At 37.9% G+C, this 20990-nt stretch overlaps 1 protein-coding gene across 18 annotated transcripts in view; it reads right to left on the reverse strand.

The window, feature by feature from the left end:
- PARD3 (par-3 family cell polarity regulator) overlaps window positions 1-20990 on the reverse strand; it is a 629043-nt gene that overhangs the window by 287150 nt on the left and 320903 nt on the right. For all 18 annotated transcript variants that reach the window (XM_081228686.1, XM_081228701.1, XM_081228699.1 and 15 more), the window contains 2 exons: window positions 3267-3358; window positions 1011-1094 (listed from right to left, as the gene is read on the reverse strand). In XM_081228686.1, the coding sequence (XP_081084812.1) occupies window positions 1011-1094; window positions 3267-3358 (176 nt within the window). The remainder of the gene's footprint in view (window positions 1-1010; window positions 1095-3266; window positions 3359-20990) is intronic.

Here is a 20990-nt window from a genome sequence, read left to right on the forward strand (position 1 = left end):
AACTGATGTTTCCTCCATCTCTCACAATATACTGGACGCTTGGAATTCCTTGACAAGGGTTGAAACTATGTTCCTGTTCTTGACCACCGGCCTAAGGTGACTTCCCAGCTCCCCCTTTTCTTCTCCCAGTGTAAAAGAAGTTAAAAAATGATAAAATGGTAACAATAAAGGAAAGAAGTTCAAACTGAGAAGCCAAATAGTTCATAAATATGTTTCATTGGGTAATAATTAGATGGGTAAATAAGAGAGGATGGAAGTAAACTTCAAAGGCTAATGCCTGCCCCCCCCTCCATGGGGAAGGATGCAGCATTTCACTTGTGGATGATGGAGGCTCATCAAACATTTGATTAGTTGCAAATTCAGTTCATAGTGTTTGAATACATATAAAAGCAAACATACACTAATTCTTTCACAAAAAGAAAGCAGCAGGATAAAAGAAACTCATGTAACATTTGACGTTTTAAAGGATATATGTTCTATGAAGTAATGAAGTCACACTAACAAATAGTACAAAATTTTGATATTTGAGTGGGCAGATTGAAGAGAAGGAGACACAAGTCACACAGTAGAAAATAAATCTATAGTTTGTCTAACTTAAAAAAGTTTCAAACATAATCATAAAAATCATATAAAATTTAAGAACTAAATAAACATAAAAGCAAATTTTAAATGAATCATTTTCTATGTTATCTAGATAATTTTTATTGGATACATTTTTTCCAGAAAATTGCTTTAAGCTCTCCCTTACCTTTGCACATTCAGCTGGAGTTCTGGCTCTAAAGGCTATCATCAATTTGCATGGATGTGATGAACGATAAAATTATTAGGATAATTTAAATGCCCGATTTCTTCATCAGCCTAAGTGCTTTCTGTGATTATAATGCAGTGGCCCCCAAATGAAAAGCCTTCTATTAAGCATATGCTAAGTCAACACCACTCTATATCTGAGCATAAATGAAGATAAAACACTCCACATTATGATTCAATTAAAAACCTGCAAGATACGTTACCTGCCGCCTCGAGCACTGAAAGGCACTACATGGATTCCCAGAGGCCCTCCATCGTTGGGGACTTGTACGAGCTTTACCATATCACTGTGAGACAATATGATGAATGAGGGAGCATGAACATGGACCATCACAAACCGAAACTGAAACCAAACCAAACACAAAACCGCAACGACACAGACACACAATAAACAACAGAGGAGGACAAAACGAAAAATCCCACCAGGCACACACGCATATACATACACGTTCTGGAACAGAAGCATGGTGATGAGGGCACATTCAACTCTACATACCTGCACACTAGTCTGATGGCATGGGGTGGGGAGGGGGGAGCAATCATCAGAGATAACTACATTAAACATGACACAGCACCTGTGCTCTTGGACCACACTCTTCTGTGTGGTCCAAGTATACATTTCGTGATCAAATCTCTAGGATTCCACTGGAAGTTTCCCATCCTAATATCTATTCAAGGACTACGAAGATTAATGGGATAAAGATGCTTCAGCTGCACAGCACTTTATAATTTACAAAGTGCTCTTACACATGTCACATCATTGATCCCCTCCCGCAAAAGTCCAATAAGGTCAAAGCTTTGCCCCGGGAGGTGGCAATCCAGATGGGATACAGCCACCCTTACTTCCCAACTCAGAGCTCCACGGAAGGTCGCCATCCTACTTGCTGTAAGCTCACTGCATATGCAGGCAATGCAACCCCACGGGATACCCGCAAAAAAATCAAATGATTGTCCCAAGGGTGTTTGTAATTGAACTCTAAAGTCTTTAAGCTATTTATATGAAGTAACATGAAGTTACTTCTACCACATAACTACAGTACTTTGATATTAATATCAAGAGCCCGAGTTTAATGCAATTGGTATAATCTGGAAAATGTAAATGTTCTACGCCATTTCAATGAGATTCCACTTTGTAGGTATTTCTGTGGGTGTGAGTACTCCACAGAAACCTAAGCAGTCCTGATCTAACAATCAATATTTGGAAATACTATTCCAAATACTATTTCAATATCTAGTTTTAAGCAATCTGGACAACCGTAAGTGATTACCAATGGACTTGACCAAGATCACAATATAGTTTTTATGCAATGGAAAATGCCAATGCTACAACTGTATTTCTATGTGTATAGATTCAATCACATACACTAATGAGGACAAAATTGAAATTTTGTCATATTGCCAACATATTTACTAAAGTAATACTATTTAAATGGATATTTAATTTTTTTCTATTTTCATAGAGTTTCCTAAAATCCTATTTGAGATACTGTTAATACCATTTGAACATGTATTTAATGACTGGTTTGTCAACTAAGATGGTTTGCCAACTAGTATGGTAATTTTAATACATTTATTTTATTTTATATTCTTTCTCAAAAGAACTATGACAGTGCAAGTGTTTCTTAAGTGTGTAAATACTTAGAAAATGCTGGTTGCTGAATATCCAAACATAATCTGATTCGAAGCCTGTTTAATCTCACTGAGAAAGTTCTTATAGCCCTTCCGTGGAAGACCAAGAAAAGACAAAATTAAGAGTTTAATTATTAATATCTGGACCCCAACTTTTACCCAAAATCAAAGAAAAAATTTAGAATGACTGCCCTCCCTGCTCTAAGGTAACTTAGAAGAAGTCTTGAAAACATCTTCCATTCAAACCTGCCATTATTTAAGATAGTTGTAAAGTTGTGACAATATATGGAAGTTTTTCTTTGACCTTTTACACTTTAAATCATTCAAGATCCCTAACCTGTAAATTTTTATCAAATATCTTGAGAGATTCTATTTCTTCAAATCGAAAAAATATACACTAAAATGAGTAATGCTTACATGATTCAACTAGCTTTTCAAGTAAATTATGTCAATTTCTTTTCTAATTTAGCAAAGTTGAAGAACAAACAAATGACCAAAATACTGACTGACATACAAAAGCAATCTGAAAACAGTTACAGTGCTGTGAACATAACAGACTTTTTTCAATCAAATACTATTTTATATTATAATTTAATAGTATTTGCCAAGGCATGAAACTCAGAGCAGGTACATGTGAATTTCCATGCTATAGTTCTTACATTAGATCATTAACTCAATTGATGAAAGATGCTCTTTGGAAAACAAACCAATGCAAGGCATGTTTTAACTAAGCACAAACGTAATGCATGCCATATGCTTTCGGAATACTTGCTGCTATCAGTGAAGCTACATGGATATTACAGAGTTAGTTGAAACTGTCAGTAACTTACTCCAGAGAAAAGTTGGGTACGTTCTCCACACCAGTGTCGGCGTGCCCCACAGGCTCAACACGGCTGCTGTCTTCCTCCGTGCCATCCTCATCCTACAGAGGGCGCAACACAAAGAGAAGCACACTCTGAGTCAGGTTTATTCTTACACAGTGAATGAAAGGAAACTGAATAAAACTGGAGTCTAAGAGGCATTATGATAATGTTAACAATATCTCTCCTTAGCAAGGATGACCTTTAATGATAAGATTAATACTATTAATTAGTATTAATAGTTTGTACTATTGTGGGTTTGTACATGTGAAGAGCTGCATTTTAAAGCAACAGTCTCCTGAGTTAGTATATCCTCGGGGGTGAACAAGATGCCACCGCAATAAGGAAAGAAAACATTAGAACTTATATTAACCCTCTTATCATTTTTATTTCACTTTTCGGTGTATGTTTTAGGAAGTAATTATATATTACTACAATGTTATAATAAACTAATAAATAAATGTACATTACACTGGGGATGCATGGTTAACATTTATACTAATCCAAACAGTTGAGATCATTATAAACCTTAACAACTAGCAAAATCTGCAGTCCTATTGTCAGTTCCCCAGTTCCTATTAACACACCTTGTCAGAATGAACATCAAGTAAGCACAATCCTAGACTTAGATACTTCATCCTGTGAAATCTCACATAAAGTTATCCTAAGCCAATCGACTGATCATTTAGAGGTAAAGGCATTAAGATCTTAGCCATGAAGAACCACTTGTGTTTACTTCTGTTACAAAGGACCCAGTGCCGGGAAAGGCACAAAGAGTAAGATAACCAACCCCAATAACCACCATTGTACTCTTCCTTTTAAAAGGCAATAGTTTGTAAAAATTATATTCCAACATGCTGTAGAAATTGGATAAACATGCTGGTGCTTCAAAAGGTGCATGTGGAATAAATGTGATGGTTCATAAAAGTAAATGAAATGTCACCCAAGAATATGCCTTACTTTCTAATCTTGGCCATTGTCTTTTCACTAAGCAGTTCACTAACAGTGACGTTGGCTTTGCAGGATCATTTGAATAAGGATAAACATGCCTGATGATATCAATGGTCCTATTAACCAAATTAGAATATTCAGAAAAGACTCCAAATCTCCAAACACAGTGGCTAAGAGGCTCATGAGGGTTTCACCTTGGATCCACAATGTGCATAATTTATGTACACATAAAATTTGTTAGGTTTACCCTTTCTACTGTATAAATTTGAAAACAGTGAGTTTATATGTGAACTTAACTAAACCACCTAATGAGAGTACACCATTAGAGAAAAACTGTATATTTTTAACCATGTATTTAACAGAATCATAGTAGAAATATATACACCATCAACAGAGACTTCAATCAACAAAATGATAAGCAAAGGTTATAGGTTCAAGACACAGCATCAAACAATATTTCAAATTACTGAAGCAATAGGAAGGCAAGGCAGGGCAGTGGGTAATGCCCAACGGACATTTCCTCTGAGAATCTACCAAAATAAGAAGCTGAATGCACCAAGTTTTTCTCTGAATTTGGATAGGCTCCATGCATTCTCAATGGCAAGGCACTGCATGAAGTCAAGCTACTTGAAGATTGATGACCCTGTGTTCTGAGAGGCTCTAATATGTAGTTCTTAGTCACCTATCTCTTTTAAGCACCAGCACATAACACATTTCAAAGGTTAACCAGCATCTTGAACCTGCCTAAGAACCACACTTAATGTAAACAAGAACTCCCCAAATTATGCTTTTCCATTGGGAGTGGGGGTAGGGAGGAGAGAAGTGGGATTGTACTTATATAAATCAGATGGAAAACATACGAACAGTCTTATGGGTTAAAGACATTTTGTTTCAGGATTCATTAATAATGTAAACACTGCTGAAACACCACCATGATGTATAACCAACAGAAACACCTATGTGGCACTGTGAAATGGCCACATAAATGAAACACCCTAAACTACAGTGATGAAACAGTAACTGATAATGGACACATTCATTGTTCCCACAGTGGCCATTATCAGGTCCCCAAGAGCATGCAGAATATTGTTTCATGTAGCTGCATATGGTGTTCAGTTATTTTGCAAAATTCACCGCCCTGAGGCTGAGCTGCAATTGCTGTGGGAACCACAGTGTCTGGATGTGTACAGATCAGCTCCTATATTGCTTTATTTTGTTGTTTTGTACTTTTTAAAGCTGCAGCTGAACACAGTCACTTTTAGTAGGAGTTATACACTGAATTCCATCATAACCATAGTAGATGAAGCTCAGTTATTATAATATGTCAAATCAAGATGGAAGGTCTAAGAGTATCAATTTAAGCTACATAGTATTAAAAAATTTTTTCAGGGGAGTCAATGTACTTTTTGTCCTTCTCTTCATTTTACAGCAGAGTGTAGTGGTTAAGAGTTCAGATTAGAAAATTAAACAAACCGAGATGTGAACACTAAGTGTGCCATCTGCCAATTTTATATCCTTAGGAAAGTTATATACCCCTTTTGTATCTCTATCCCTTCTTCTGTAAACTGGGAACAATAAAAGCATCTTCTTTGTAGGACTACTGAGAGGAATAAGTAAGATAATCCACATCACAATCATAACATAATACCTGACACATGGTAACTGACAATAAATGTTGTTATTGAAAAGAGAAATAAACAATAAATACATGACAACATATAAAACATACCTTAGTAATTGTTTTAGGGTAATGTTACACAGCTCTAAAATATTTTGAGAATATATATTTGTCCACACATACCTTGTGCCTTGCAGTAAAATTTAATATTAAACATATTACCTACTCAGTTAATTACAAACTGTATCATCTGCATTTTATAAAGTTGCATAAAACCCGGCATTCGTTGCACTTTGCTGTATACAACGTGCTTTCATCATAAAAGGCCTCCAGAATGAGAAAACATATTAAAAAATATAAACAACTAATGCTGTATACAATCTGGTAAATGGTGGGAAGAAGAAAACACTATGGGTTGTTAGTTGAGGAACTTTTCAAAGATAAAATAGATGTGAAGAACCATGAAGGGCCTATGATTTCACCCTACTTAAAAGCTCATAGTGAGCCTGCCATAGCTTCACGGATGTCACAGAGGACACGAGACTCCCGGGTCGGAGACAAAGGACAGCTCATTACAGCAACAGCATTAGCCAGAGCATCATCCTTTTATGCACTGATTCCTAAGCCAAAATTCTCAGGGGCCCACACAGAAGAAACATAAGCCCAGGGAACTCGAACCTTTTACATAGGCAGTAAGCTTGTCTGCCCACTGCTTTGGAGAGAGACACTATGCCTATCTTCCAAGGCTTCTTTCAACACATTGCTGAAAGAAGAGTCCAGAACAAAGGCCTTTATTCTCAAGATGTACAAAAATGCAAGAGAACCATGGAGAATTATCTCCCGACAACAGAGTTTAATCTGAGCATTGCCGAGTGGTAGCATTTATATGATCACTAGCATACTAAAACTGGGAATATGATTAACAAATGCTCTATAACAATGTCTTTTGAATGGTAACATTAAATTGTACTAGATAAAAGAGTCATACCTTCTATATCAAGGAAAAACTAATTTTTCAATGTGGAACAATATGCCCAACCAAACAAAAAAAGCAAGTGTGAAAATTCAAAAAACCTCTCAGCCATGCAAAGTCTTTACTTCCCATGGACCCTTCCATATAAAGCTATTTTTGGATGTGCTCCAGCAAAATCCAGAAAATTCAATAAAACAATGGACAAAACCCAAGGAAAGTCCCAAAATATGGTGACAGTCCAGAAAAGCAAAAACAAGTTCAGATTAGAGCAGCAGGATGGAGAGGTCTGGGAAGTCAATCTCCATGAGAAAAAAAAATAATAATAGTTCAATATTTTTGAACATTTGGGAAACATTTTGACAGACCTGATAGAGAATGGGGGGAGGGGAATTAAAGATATGTATAGAGAAAACAAAACAAATTTTTTAGAAGTCAAAGCAATTAGCTCCAAGCACAACAAAGGAAAATGTGTGGGAAAGGACATGTAATCAGAGTACCTACTTGGTTATGCAGTGAGCAGTTCTTACATCACCATATAATGTGACACTGGCTATTGATTTCACTTGGACTTTTCATGTAACAATACTGAGAGGATGGGAATGGGGAAAGTGAAAGTGGCATAAAAGGAAAAACCCCATCCTCCATAAATGGCAAGTCAACAGATGTCAATAACCGGTAACCAGGAAAGAGCAACATAAATATTTTATTCAGAAACATGGAAGTAAATAGCAGAACCAACGTCTGCATAAATTGGGAGTTGCTGCCTCTGGGGAGAGGGGCTGGGGGAACACAGAGGAGGAGAACACAGAGACCGCTAGTTTTTTCATTAAACGCCTTCCAGCATGATATATGTAATTTTATTCTGACTACATATTTGAAATACCCACCAAGAGAGGCTCTTTAGATCCACCTAAACATCCAGACTCTCAAGACCCCCAAATGCCACCTGGCATCAGATTTACTGCAAAGGATAAAAGGCAGGAAACCCAACTTGCCAGCAAGGCAGTGTCTCGCTTCTGTCCTTGGCAGGAGCCATCCTTGAAAATGTCCAGGGTCTCTTCCTGTGTGTCCCCCAGGTGACAGCTCAGGTGCGGGGGAAGAGACTCACATGGGCTGGATGCAAAGCGCTACCCTGGCTTGGGAGCCTCCTGTCTCAGAGAAGCCAGTATGTCTCATGACACCACCATAGGGACAGCTGTTTGCCAGCTAGTTACAGTTTTTTGAGTCTAGATGCAAATTACCAATCAAAATAATTTAATTACCATACAAAGATAGTTTACGGAAACTAACAGTTTTCCAGAAAAAGGGAGCCAAAAAAACCCACCAAAGTTTACATTCTCATGCAGAGGGGGAAAAGATTTTGTTAACCTTTTATCTACCGTAAAATATTGATCTAAGCAATTTTTTTAAAGATGGAGGAGACAAGTAGTCAAAGAAGAGAAAAAAGTGGGAGAAAAATGAATATTTGATAAGCTTGGGTGAGAAGAGTGAGTTTTAGATCAGGTTAGAAACTCATATTAGACAAATGGTGATAAAAGCTTCATGTGAACCTATTTGTTCTCTGCTTCTCATAAAAATTAATAATCTTACTCTCTTCCATAACATGAACAATATAAAGACTCACCTTCAATTGAAAAAGTCCTTGAAGGACCAATGGATGATATATTCTGAAATCACAAGCACTCACATGAACTATGTCTTTAAGAAAACCAAATTTGGCTAAACCTCTAATTATCTTTTTAACTTCAAAAATTATCTAGTTGTATTTTTTCCTAATGAGCACTATATATCTTCTCTGCAGTCACAGATTTTTTTTTAATGATATCCAAATACTAAAGTGGATGCCATTGCAAAATAGTACAGGATCTGTAATTAGAACACTTAAAATCTGAATCCTGCCTCCATCACTCATATAAAGTATTAAGAGGACAAGCTTTGTAACTGGTTTGTTTAGCAAACAAGGAAAGCAAAAGCACACTGTCTGCCTTACGGAACATAATAAAACTTCACCCGGAAAGCAATCACCTGCATGTCAACATTCAAACTCTTGGGTTCCAAGGATCTAAATAGTTTGAATAGTTACTACTTTAAATAAAAGCCTACAATTTGAAGGAATAATTTAATCATTTAAAAATGTTTTTTACAAACTTAGGTTATACTTGTGTACATAAATTTCCTGCATACTTGACTTTGATTTTTATGTTTAGGAAGCAAGAAAAGAAACAAAAGTTCTGATGATACCCTGGGAAACAAATTTACAATATTCTTCCTCAAGTGTTTTTATTATTATTTTTTAGAGTAAAATAATTTGACTGGTTCAGTTATATTGCTACACAAATGCTCAACCAAATGATCTTTGTCACCTTTTTAGAATTTTAGAATTGCAAAATTTTCTGAATTTAATGTGAGACATTAACTATTAGTGAACCATAGCATCCCAGAGAAAATATTTATTTGAATGTTGACAGCATGAATTAAACCACTTTTGGGGGGGATCACATATGGTGGAAAACAAATTCCAAGGGGAATCTGTTTCCAAGTCCTCTAAGTATCACAAATTGGATTCCAGAAGGCTCTTGTGTTAAGGTTTCCACTACTTGATTAACTGGCCAAATCGCCAGGGAAAAATAATTTCCCATCATATGTGGAAAACAACTGAAAACATTTGGGGGTGAGGGGAATTTCACAACTGAAAATGATAAATCTACAGCCAACTTCTAAAGAAATAAAATCAGGAAATGTGTAATATAATTTTACTTAAAGATCATTATATTCTACTAGAGTAAAAACATTTATATAGGGCCTCCCTGGTGGCGCAGTGGTTGAGAGTCCGCCTGCCGATGCAGGGGATACGGGTTCGTGCCCCGGTCTGGGAGGATCCCATATGCCGCGGAGCGGCTGGGCCCGTGAGCCATGGCCGCTGGGCCTGCGCATCCGGAGCCTGTGCTCCGCAACGGGAGAGGCCACAACAGTGAGAGGCCCGCATACCGCAAAAAGAAAAAAAAAAAAAAAAAAAACATTTATATAGAAACAAGAATTCAAAAACTATTAAGAACAGACGAGGTAATAAACAAGACTTTTTAGAATCAAAATATCTTCTTGTATTATATTATAGAGGGAAATTAATAGCTGTTATACCTTTAAAGGCAGTGCAGTTCATTATAATATAAACTTGCTCCACAGAACCCAGAGCTCAATGCCAAATAATTTTGGATTAAATGAAGAAGTATTCAGTACCTGTGATATTGAATGTTATATGTGAGCTGCATGCCCTCAACCGGATACCTAACATCCTCATCTCAAGCTAATACTGATCAAATGGAATGGCAAACATAGTCCTGAACACAGTCCATGAAATTTTCATTTACCACAGAAATGAAACATTTCCTGTCTTGAAACATACACAACATGACTCCACACAACCCAAGGCAAGAGAAGAGTCTTTGAGAAGAACAGATGGTGCTGATTTATGAAGCTATCTAACCACAGAGAACAGCAAATAGTATGTATCTTTGCACCTGTTACATGCACAGTGGAATCTTGAAATTTAGTTCCAAAATGTAAGCCCGCTTCTCATAGATTATTAGAGTTCTATCCCAAAGACTTGACCACTATCACCACTTCAACAATACGGAGGCCATTCGTTTTGCAGGAAGTACCTCTACACTGCTCAGTTTCCCTACCACACACCAATGCCCAAATGTACCCATTAGGTACACTGATTTTAATCATGACATGATTTTAATCAGCCTAATCAATCTGGTTCAGGTGTGGCTTCCTTATGAGACTAATACCCATTGGTTTTCTTTTGAACATTACTGAAAAAATACTCTGACGTATGGACTGTTGAAATGTACTGATTTTGTCATCTGACCAATCTTGCCTAACAATAAAGTTTTAAACCTTACTGAGGTGACACTTTAAAATGCTTTACCTTTGGGGTGAAATAAGTAATACATGGGTAAGTAAACAATACTTATTCAGACCTATTTTTTAAAAAAAACACTTATAACTATTTTCTTTCAAAAAATCGATTTCTCCTTGGCTTAAAAATGATTTCAGAATTAACCATTGATTTGCTAATGGAGAAACTAAAGTAATTATTTAAACTTTTATTTAGATCATTAAGAAAAAATCTAAACAAATATTTCTTGCTACAGATAAGTATAAATCACTTCTTAAAAAGGCAAGACACAACTTTTAAACTTCACAAGTTTTAATTAACAATAAAATAATTGCTAGTATATACCGAGGACTTCTGATGTGCCGATTACTAAAGAACCCACTTCTTTAGTCCTCAATACAACCTCAGTTTAATCCTTAACAACACAACCCTTAAACATATTCCAAAAAACAAAGCACATGGGATTTTTTAAATGAATTTTGTGCAAATCTTTTTTCCAAATATAACTGAGCCATGTAACCATGTGACAAGCTTCCAGCTCTCTGAGCACAACATAGCTTGGATAACAGAGCTGTGTTGTTGACACTCAAAGCATTTTTTTAAAAATAAATTTATCTATTTGTTTGTTTATTTATTTATTTATTTATTTATTTATTCTTTTGTTTTTGGCTGTGTTGCGTGCTTGTTGCTGCACGCGGGGGCTACTCTTCATTGCGGTGCGCAGGCTTCTCATTGCAGTGGCTTCTCTTGTTGCCGAGCACGGGCTCTAGAGCGCAGGCTCAGTAGTTGTGGTGCACGGGCTCTAAAGTGCAGGCTCAGTAGTTGTGGCACGTGGGCTTAGTTGTTCCCCGGCATGTGGTATCTTCCCGGACCAGGGCTCGAACCCGTGTCTCCTGTGTTGGCAGGTGGATTCTTAACCACTGCACCACCAGGGAAGCCTTGCAAAGCATTCTTTAATAAAGTTTACTGAATGCTCTACATGAGACTTTATATAGAAATGTACTGGATCCACCCAGTACGTGCACGGGTGTAATGAACAACCAACCTGGGTAAGAGGCCTGCCTCTGCCATGTATTACTCATCTCACCGAGCCCCACTTTCTTAATCCAAATAAAGGAAATACGACTTTCTCTATCTCATAAACTTGCTGGGATTGACTCATGGCTATCACTACATGCAAAATACCTTACATATTAAAACAAAATTTTTAGGAAAAAGAAAAAGAACCAATTTTACTAAACATCTATAACACACCACAAACTACATATACAATCTTTCACTTAATCCTCACAACAAGGTAGGAATTCTTATTATGAAGAAATTAGGCCTAGAAAAGATTTCAGATTTCTCTGCAGCAGCAGCCCTGGGATTTTGAAAACAGCATCATGGCCTGTGGTTCTTCAGTTTTACCATGTTTTTTCACTCTATTTCACTCAGGGAAGAGTAACCCAGAACTATCCAGTACTGATGTGACCCTAGCTAACTAGTTAGTCAGGGCTAGGGCCTGTGAGAAATGAAAATAAAATAAAATTTATGTTGTAAAAAATATTAAACTCTGAACATATAATAAATGTACTTTCATAGAGTGAGAATTACTATTAAAATATTTTTGTGTGTGAATTTTCATTTCAGGAGAAACATAAATAATGAACATCAGGAAATCTTACCAGCTGTTACATCTGTGTAACAGTGTAACTGTTACAGTGACTTTTACTGTGTCTCTATAACATTAAGTATTTTTACAATGAGCATAAAATCTTTTAGAAATAAAGAAAGGTTATTTTTATTTTTTAATAAAACCCTACAAAACTTTCATAAAGTACTTCTTATTACATAATATCGCTGCTTTATAATTTCTCTGGAAAGTGACTTTTCAAAGAATCAAGGATCTAGAAAGAAAACAGAACATTATAGGGAAGTAAAAAGATGGAACTGGTCATTGATATTGATGTATATCATATTGAATCAGTCCTAGAAATCAAGCAGAGAGTTTTTTTAAAAAATCAATGATTTGGTATAGTGTCTGAATGGCAGAAGAAGAGCAAAAGACTGGTAAGATGCCATATCAAAAAATTAGAAGAAATTTAAATTAAAAATTAAAGAAAGAATAAAGAGTGAAGAAGAGTCACAGCTAAGCCAGTTCACCTTTGGGCTCTGTGGCCCACAAAAACCTCACATGGCTTCCAACGGGGACCAAGATGTATATATTTTATCCTTTTTCCCTGATGATAAATACATACTTTACCATTATTAATTTTGAAGGGCTTATTAAAAAACATTTTGTAGTCCCCAAAGTTCTACACCTCATTATTTTAAATTGTTAATAAGCAAGTAAAGAGCAACACATGGGTCCTATAACAAAATCCACTCTAAACATCTATTAGAGTTTGCACTGGTTTATTATTTTCCAATGCAACCTTATAACTTCACAAATGAAATGCAGTCATTAGCTTACTTGAAACCAGTAAATGGCTTCAATAAAGTAAGTGGCTTTCAAAAAAAGAAAAAAGAAAAATCTCGTTTTCACTCAATTTTCTAGTTAAGTTCAATGAAGCAAAAGCTAGTTGGTAGGGCTTCCCTGGTGGCGCAGTGGTTGAGAGTCCACCTGCCGATGCAGGGAACATGGGTTCGTGCCCCGGTCCGGGAAGATCCCACATGCCGCGGAGCAGCTGGGCCCGTGAGCCATGGCCGCTGAGCCTGCGCGTCCGGAGCCTGTGCTCCGCAACAGGAGAGGCCACAGCAGTGAGAGGCTCGCGTACCGCAAAGGGGAAAAAAAAAAAAAAAAAAAAAAGCTAGTTGGTAGATTTTCTGGGGATCAAGAGATTGTATTCTCTCAAACAAAACAAAACCTATTATATTTTGACACAAGGTACATGGCAACAAAGATTAGTCTGAATGTTCAATTTAAAATCATGGTTCAAAGGTTTATAATAAACATAGAGGTTAACATTAATAAAGCTAATTAGCTGTGTATTGCTGCATTGCCCTCAATGCCTGGGATCTGATACAAATGCTAAACAAAAATTAAGACATTAAACAAATACACTAATTTAAACCAATAAACATGTGTTATGTTTGGTATGGCACTTTAGCCGGGTGGTTAAAAACAGAATCTCCATGCAGAATGATTTTGGCAAATTATGTAACTTCTCTGACTTAGTTAACTCATTTATAAACTGGGAAGTATAATACTATCTACTGAGTTTCTATGAGGATCAAATGAGTTAATTAACAGAAAATGCTTGGAACACTGCCTACTACATAAGTAAAATATGTAAAATATGTGGTTGATTTATGTACTCATCTCACTCATCTATTTATCAGAAGCCTATTTTTTTCCATGAATTTCAACAAAATCTTTATAAACTAGTGATAGTAATCCTTTAGATGCCATATAGCTATTACCAATTACTGTTTGTTTTCACTTTATGTAAAATGGAGGTGGTAATACAAGAGATCATTACCTTATAAAAGCATTTGCCCCTTTCACTGCTTTCTTCCTGGGTTTAATAAGGACCCAGATGTCACCTCCTGCCACCTCTCCTTTCACTCACGTCCCAGAAGATAACAACTATCTGTTCTAATGTGTAACTTTCAGAAATATTTCAACCAAAAACAGTCTTGGAGAAAAGGACTGTTTAGGAAGGGTGATTGTTCAGAGTATCCCTTTCAACACACTTACTCATTACTAAAATTTCTTGAGTCAGAGAAATGAATTAAACACTGGGAAGTCACTTCATTAGGTTTAATAACCATATCATTTGCTTTTGATTACACAATTTGATCCAATTATGTCAGTTCTTTTGGTTTCCTCAGGTTGCTCCCTTGGGATATAATTAAATCTGGAATTTGTGATTTGCAAATGGACTAAAAAAACTTGAGCTCATCTTATGTGAAAGACTGTTTTATCAGTATTTAGCAGAAAGAGATGCTTTCAGAGTAAGAGACTCATTACAATATTTAGTATAAAATGATTGCAGCAGTGATATACCGGACAAATAGAAATAGAAAACATAACAGATACTGGTTACTTTCAGTTACAAAAGTAAAAGTTCTGAAATATTCATTTAGGTCATTCATGGGGATAGAAACTGTTTGACTCTTGAAATATTTACTCCTGAATGTTCAGATAAAAGAGGACCAAGTTGTCTGCTTACTTGTTCTCCAGATAATAGACAGGTTGAATTGGACTGATAGGTGGTAGGAGTTTCCTCTCTTAAAAAGTTTTACCGGGCACGTACTACAATTCGGAAGAAAATAGACTTTGTAACTAATAATAAACTGAAATAGATTTTAAGATATTAGACAGTCCATGTATTTTTAAAAAGCTCAACAGCTATCTTTAGCATCACGACCCAGAGCGTGGGCTTATTTCGGGGGTGAACAACTTGTAGTATCTTCAGATAAAGACAGTACAAGGGAAGCACATTCAGAAGTCTTTCACACTTTTCCTGTAAAGTCAGCTCAGCCTTTGTGATTCAGATTAGCTTTTCAAGGGCCAGAGCTACCTTTCTTCCTTTATTTGAGAAATCTTGAATACCAAATACTATTTCCTATTCAAAACCCTGAATCTGTCATTAGGCAATTTCTTAAAATAAGTCTCACAGCCCTTTCACCTGGATTCTTCTCTCTACGTGAGCCTTAGCTGCTGGATTCCTGGACGTGTGTCTGCGGGTGGCTTTTCTCCCTTGGGCATTAAATGTGGAACCCATCTTCTGTCTCTATTCTCTATCATTCCTAAAATCACCTCCACATATGAGAATTCTTTGTAAAATGGAACTGCAGGGGGTTTCTGTGCCTATATATACTCTTGAGGGTAGCAGCCAGATATTAATAAAATTCCAACTTCTTAAAAGAATCATTAAACAGACACTATTACTAGTGAGTTGAGTCAAACATGTGAGGAGGTCAAAGAGACCTGCAGTTACAGACCTCACTTCTGACAGTCTCAAGAGATACCATCAAGATACAAATGTTTTTTAAAAATAGAAACATATAGGGCTTCCCTGGTGGCGCAGTGGTTGAGAGTCCGCCTGCCGATGCAGGGGACACGGGTTCGTGCCCCTATCCTGGAATATCCCACATGCCGCGGAGCGGCTGGGCCCGCGAGCCATGGCCGCGGAGCCTGTGTGTCCGGAGCCTGTGCTCCGCAACGGGAGAGGCCACAGCAGTGAGAGGCCCGCGTACAGCAATAAATAAATAAATAAATAAATAAATAAATAAATAAATAAATAAATAAATAAATAAAAATAGAAACATATATTGTCCTGCACTCAGCTAAGGAGCAGGGGTCTTCTCAAGACTTAACACTCTGTGACCCCAAAGAACACTCAGGCCCTGCCTTGCTTCTCTGATAGGACGAGCAAGTTTGAAAGGGTCCGTCTGACATCACATCCTCAGGTCAGTCCTGGGGTGTCCATCAGAGCAATGTCACTAAGAAAGCACTTGGGAGATGGACCTGAACAATCCTAAGCCCAGCTCTTCTGGGGGCTCCAGTGGGGAAGGTGGGGGTAGACGCTGACACGCAAAAACTTGTTTGGAGTAAAGAGAAGTCTCATCAGGTTAGAGACAAAACCCAATGCAATGACGGGCTGTCAAAGCAGAACTTGGACGGATAACCAATGATTTCTAGGAAGTGGCGTGAAGATGTGATACACGCAGGAGTGCGCTGATAACTGTCTAAGAGCTGGCTCTCCAAAGGAAAAAAAATTTTTTTAAGGGAAAAGAAGATCTGATTTGTAATGTTCGCCAACACCTGTGATACAAATACTCCCCCTGTGGCAGACTGAAAACTACCAAGGTGATGTCACTTAACAGAGTTGGGAAGACATATGACCATCAGGCAGAAGCCGGCTATAATTACTCAGGTGGTACTGGGGAAGATCAGAAAGAAAGGAAAGGATTCTTAGAAGATTAATTAAAAATATCAATAATATAAAGTACCAACATTCTGTCTGACACTTATTCATACTTGGCCAGATTACTGCTCAGTTTTATTTTATATCCTAGTAAGGCCATTCATGTAACAGATGTTTAACTATTCTTTGAACCAACTAACAAATGAATTACAGATCTCCTATGATGGGGTTTGTCCCAGTAAACTCATAGTAAGTCAAAAATATCATAAGCCCAAAATGCATCTAATGCTCCTAACCTACATCACAGCTTAGCCAAGCCTGCCTTAAATGTGCTCAGAACACTTACATTAGCCTACAGTTGGGAAAAATTGTCTAACACAATGCCTACTTTATAATAAAGTACTGGATATCTCATGTAATTTATTGAACACTGTACCAAAAGAGAAGAACAGAATGGTTGTCAAGTGTTCTGGTTGTTTACCCTCCAGATCACGCTGCCTGGAAACTGCTACTCGCTGCCACCACTCAGCAACACGAGAGAGGAGAGAGCGGATGCAAACATCCATGACGAGATCCAAGTTCAAAATTCGAAGTAAGGTTTCTGATGAATGTGTACTGAACCATCCTAAGTCGGGAACCACGTGTACCATCAAGCAACGACTTTCTAACAATGACCGCCACCACTCTGACAGCAAAGGACAATTTGTATCTAAAATGGAACTTGAATTTCCTAAAAGGCCAGTTATAAAGGGACTAGACACCGAAGTGCATCTGGCACCTCTATGGCGCCTACGTGAGACTAGAGAAAGGGGTCCCCTTGGAGAATCTGGTTTGGGGTGCAAAGAACAGGCTGTACTTCACCCCAGTTCTCCCCTTCTGCAAAACAACTACAAGCAGTGGCCTTGAGCATAACACTGCTTTTCAGTGTTTAATAATTATACCTGTTAAGTGCATACATTTTGAAGAAAGCACTTTATTTTATCTTATAGATATTTTAGTTAAACACTGAAAAGAACTTTATATAATTACCTCAGAGGATAAAGATGGGTAGGAAAAGGGAAAATATTTATTGACAGTGGTGATAATATTAAACATCCTCACGAATGAGCCAGGCCCTATATCCGTGCTGTTCCTGTTCTACAAATAGAGAATTGCAGCTCAGAGTGGTTAAGGAACCCATCCTTTGTCACAGCTATCAATCCACGTGTGAATCTACCAGACTCAAAGGCGAGCTCCTGGAGGGGCAGGGCAGGTGACCTGTAAAGGGAGCAAACACACATTCTCAGCACCACAAGCTGAAATGCAAAGAGAGCCTACAGGCAGGGAAGGAGGAGAGCAGCCACAACCACCCCCCTTGTCTTTCAGCAGTCAGCTACTGCTGAGCCAGGTCTGAGGCGGCCTGCAGAGCTGAGAAGGTCTCCTGAGCACACCCAGCAGTCACCGAACAGTCACCAGGCATCTTTACAAACTCACAACAGCTAACTCGGTTCCTGACTCCAGGGCCCTAAACGTAAGGCTCAGCTATCCTGGACAGCTTGGGATTACCAAGGTAACAACCTAATTGCAACATGAAAATGAAAACATGGCCCAACCCTGACAGATACCAACATCCACATCCATTGTTGAAGTCAGAATGTGGATAGGGAGACAATAAACAAACAGGGGCTGCAGATGAAACGGCACCTGAGTTTTTGGCCAAATATTTCTTAAATCAAGATCTTGAGACTGTGAAACACTTTTACTTCCTGAGCCGCAATGGTAAGAATGAATTGACTTTGCTGTTTTAAAGAAAATGCAAAGAATTTGGATTACGTGCAACTTCCGTTTCCTCAAATTTTTGGGGAAAATGTCCAACCTACAGAAAATTGAATAGATACACTCAATAGACCCTTCACCTAAATTCACTAATTGCTAACATCTGTCTTCTCTCTCACATGTTTTATTTTTGAACCACTGAGCTTAAGTTGCCATATATATTCTTTTTTTTTTTTTGCGGTACGCGGGCCTCTCACTGTTGTGGCCTCTCCTGTTGCGGAGCACCGGCTCCGGACGCACAGGCTCAGCGGCCATGGCTCACGGGCCCAGCCGCTCCGCGGCATGTGGGATCCTCCCAGACCGGGGCACGAACCTGTGTCCCCTGCATCGGCAGGTGGACTCAACCACTGCTCCACCAGGGAAGCCCCATAGATATTCTTAAAGGTGACTTGAGGATAAAAACAGAAAATGGAGTACAACTGGCTAGGTTTAACTTTTTATTTATTTATTTATTTTTATTTTTGGCTGCATTGGGTCTTCGTTGCTGTGCGCGGGCTTTCTCTGGTTGCAGCGAGCAGGGGCTACTCTTCCTTGCAGTGTGTAGGCTTCTCATTGCGGTGGCTTCTCTCGTTGCGGAGCATGGGCTCTAGGCGTGCAGGCTTCAGTGGTTGCAGCACGCGGGCTCAGTAGTTGTGGCTCGTGGGCTCTAGAGCACAGGCTCAGTAGTTGTGGCGCACGGGCTTAGTTGTTCCGTGGCATGTGGGATCTTCCCAGACCAGGGATCAAACCCGTGTCCCCTGCATTGGCAGGCGGATTCTTAACCACCACACCACCAGGGAAGCCCTAGGTTTAATTTTAATTTGGAGAAATTTTTGCAAAAAAATGATGAGTATACATCTTAATTGTTTTCAATTACCAAATGCATTTATTTCTGTTCAGCTTTGCTGATATTTTAAACTGCCCCCATCCAAAAAAAAAAAGGAAAAAAGGAGAGAGACAAATTAAGTTTAAATTATGAAAGATTAGAAATTTAGGCAAGGATTTCACAGGTGCTTTCCCATATGATACAAATTAAAATACCCTTGGTTTAACAGATTACAGTGTGATTTTACAAAAGTTTCCACAGAGGGAAATGACCCATGACCAACCTAGAAAGGATAAGATTTGGTTTCAGAGCATGTGGTAGGAAAGTAGCAAGGCAAGTCTAAAATCATATTTTAAAGAATAACTTTTGCTTATTAAAAGCATACTTATAAAGGTTTTTCTTAAGTCTATAAAAATAAATCCATTTCATAATTGTATGTTTTCAAAGATTTAGATATACTAATTCAAAAAAAATTATTCTACATGCTAGATTAATGGATGATAATTTTTGAGATTTAAGAAGTAAATTTTTAGGTGTTTATCATGAAACTCTTCAAGGCAGTTAAGTACCATGGTTGGTGATTATACATTCTTTATTTTGGACATTATCCACATTCCTGATGGAAATTAGGAGTAACTTATTCTACCAGACTTAATCTTTTGTCTCATAAATGACAGCAAATAAATTCATGGTCTGTTTAAACATCCATGATTACAGTTCTTCAGAAAATTAATTTAATCTGTTTAGAAATCTTTAATTTACTAGTGTTTACTGAGTGACTACCTTCAAATCACAGCACGAGACATGAGGACATTTATCTGGTCGTGTGCCGTTTTCAGAGGGCAAGTGATTCCAATCTTGTCCTCTGAGAATGCATTAAACTTTTAAATAAAAGGCGCTATGCATTTATAAAATTGAATATAAAAAATAATAGGGTAATTTTTAAATATTAAAATATTAATTTAAAATTTATCATCAAGTAAGTGTTAAAGAAGATGTTGGGCGTTGAGGGAAGAATGGGAGAGAAGTAATACAAAGAAATGTTATTTGGGGGCTTCCCTGGTGGCGCAGTGGTTAAGAATCCACCTGTCAATGCAGGGGACACGGGTTCGAGCCCTGGTCCGGGAAGATCCCACATGCCGCGGAGCAACTAAGCCCGTGCACCACAACTACTGAACCTGTGCTCTAGAGCCTGCAAGCCACAACTACTGAGCCTGTGTGCCACAATTACTGAGGCCTGCGCACCTAGAGCCTGTGCTCCGCAACAAGAAGCCACCGCAATGAGAAGCCCGCGCACCACAATGAAGAGTAGCTCCCGCTTGCCGCAACTAGAGAAAGCCGGTGGACAGCAACGAAGACCCAACGCAGCCATAAATGAATGAATGATTTTAAAAAAAGAAAGAAATGCTCTTTGAAGCAAGGGAAACCAACCCACCTCAGCGTTGGAGTGTATGTGTCTCTTTAGCAATTTTTTTTAATGTTATGAGGAGTGTTTCCCCATCATCACGTCAACTCATAAAAGATTAAACTGGTGCTAATGTACACAGAATACAACACGGAAGCCCCATGCTACCTCCACAAGTCCCCCCTTTAAAATGAATCACAGTTGTAATTTGGAAAATATCCCTCCAATTCCCTCTCTATAACAGTATATATGTGAGATGCCCATATATGCAGGTGTAATTTTTATATGAAATGAAACATATTATATATGCCCTGTGAAACTTGTTTTTTTAACTTAACATGTCTTGGAAATCTTTCAATATTTAT

This window comes from Mesoplodon bidens, assembly GCF_964165515.1.
Source record: "Mesoplodon bidens genome assembly, chromosome: 3".
Taxonomy (NCBI): Eukaryota; Metazoa; Chordata; class Mammalia; order Artiodactyla; family Ziphiidae; genus Mesoplodon; species Mesoplodon bidens.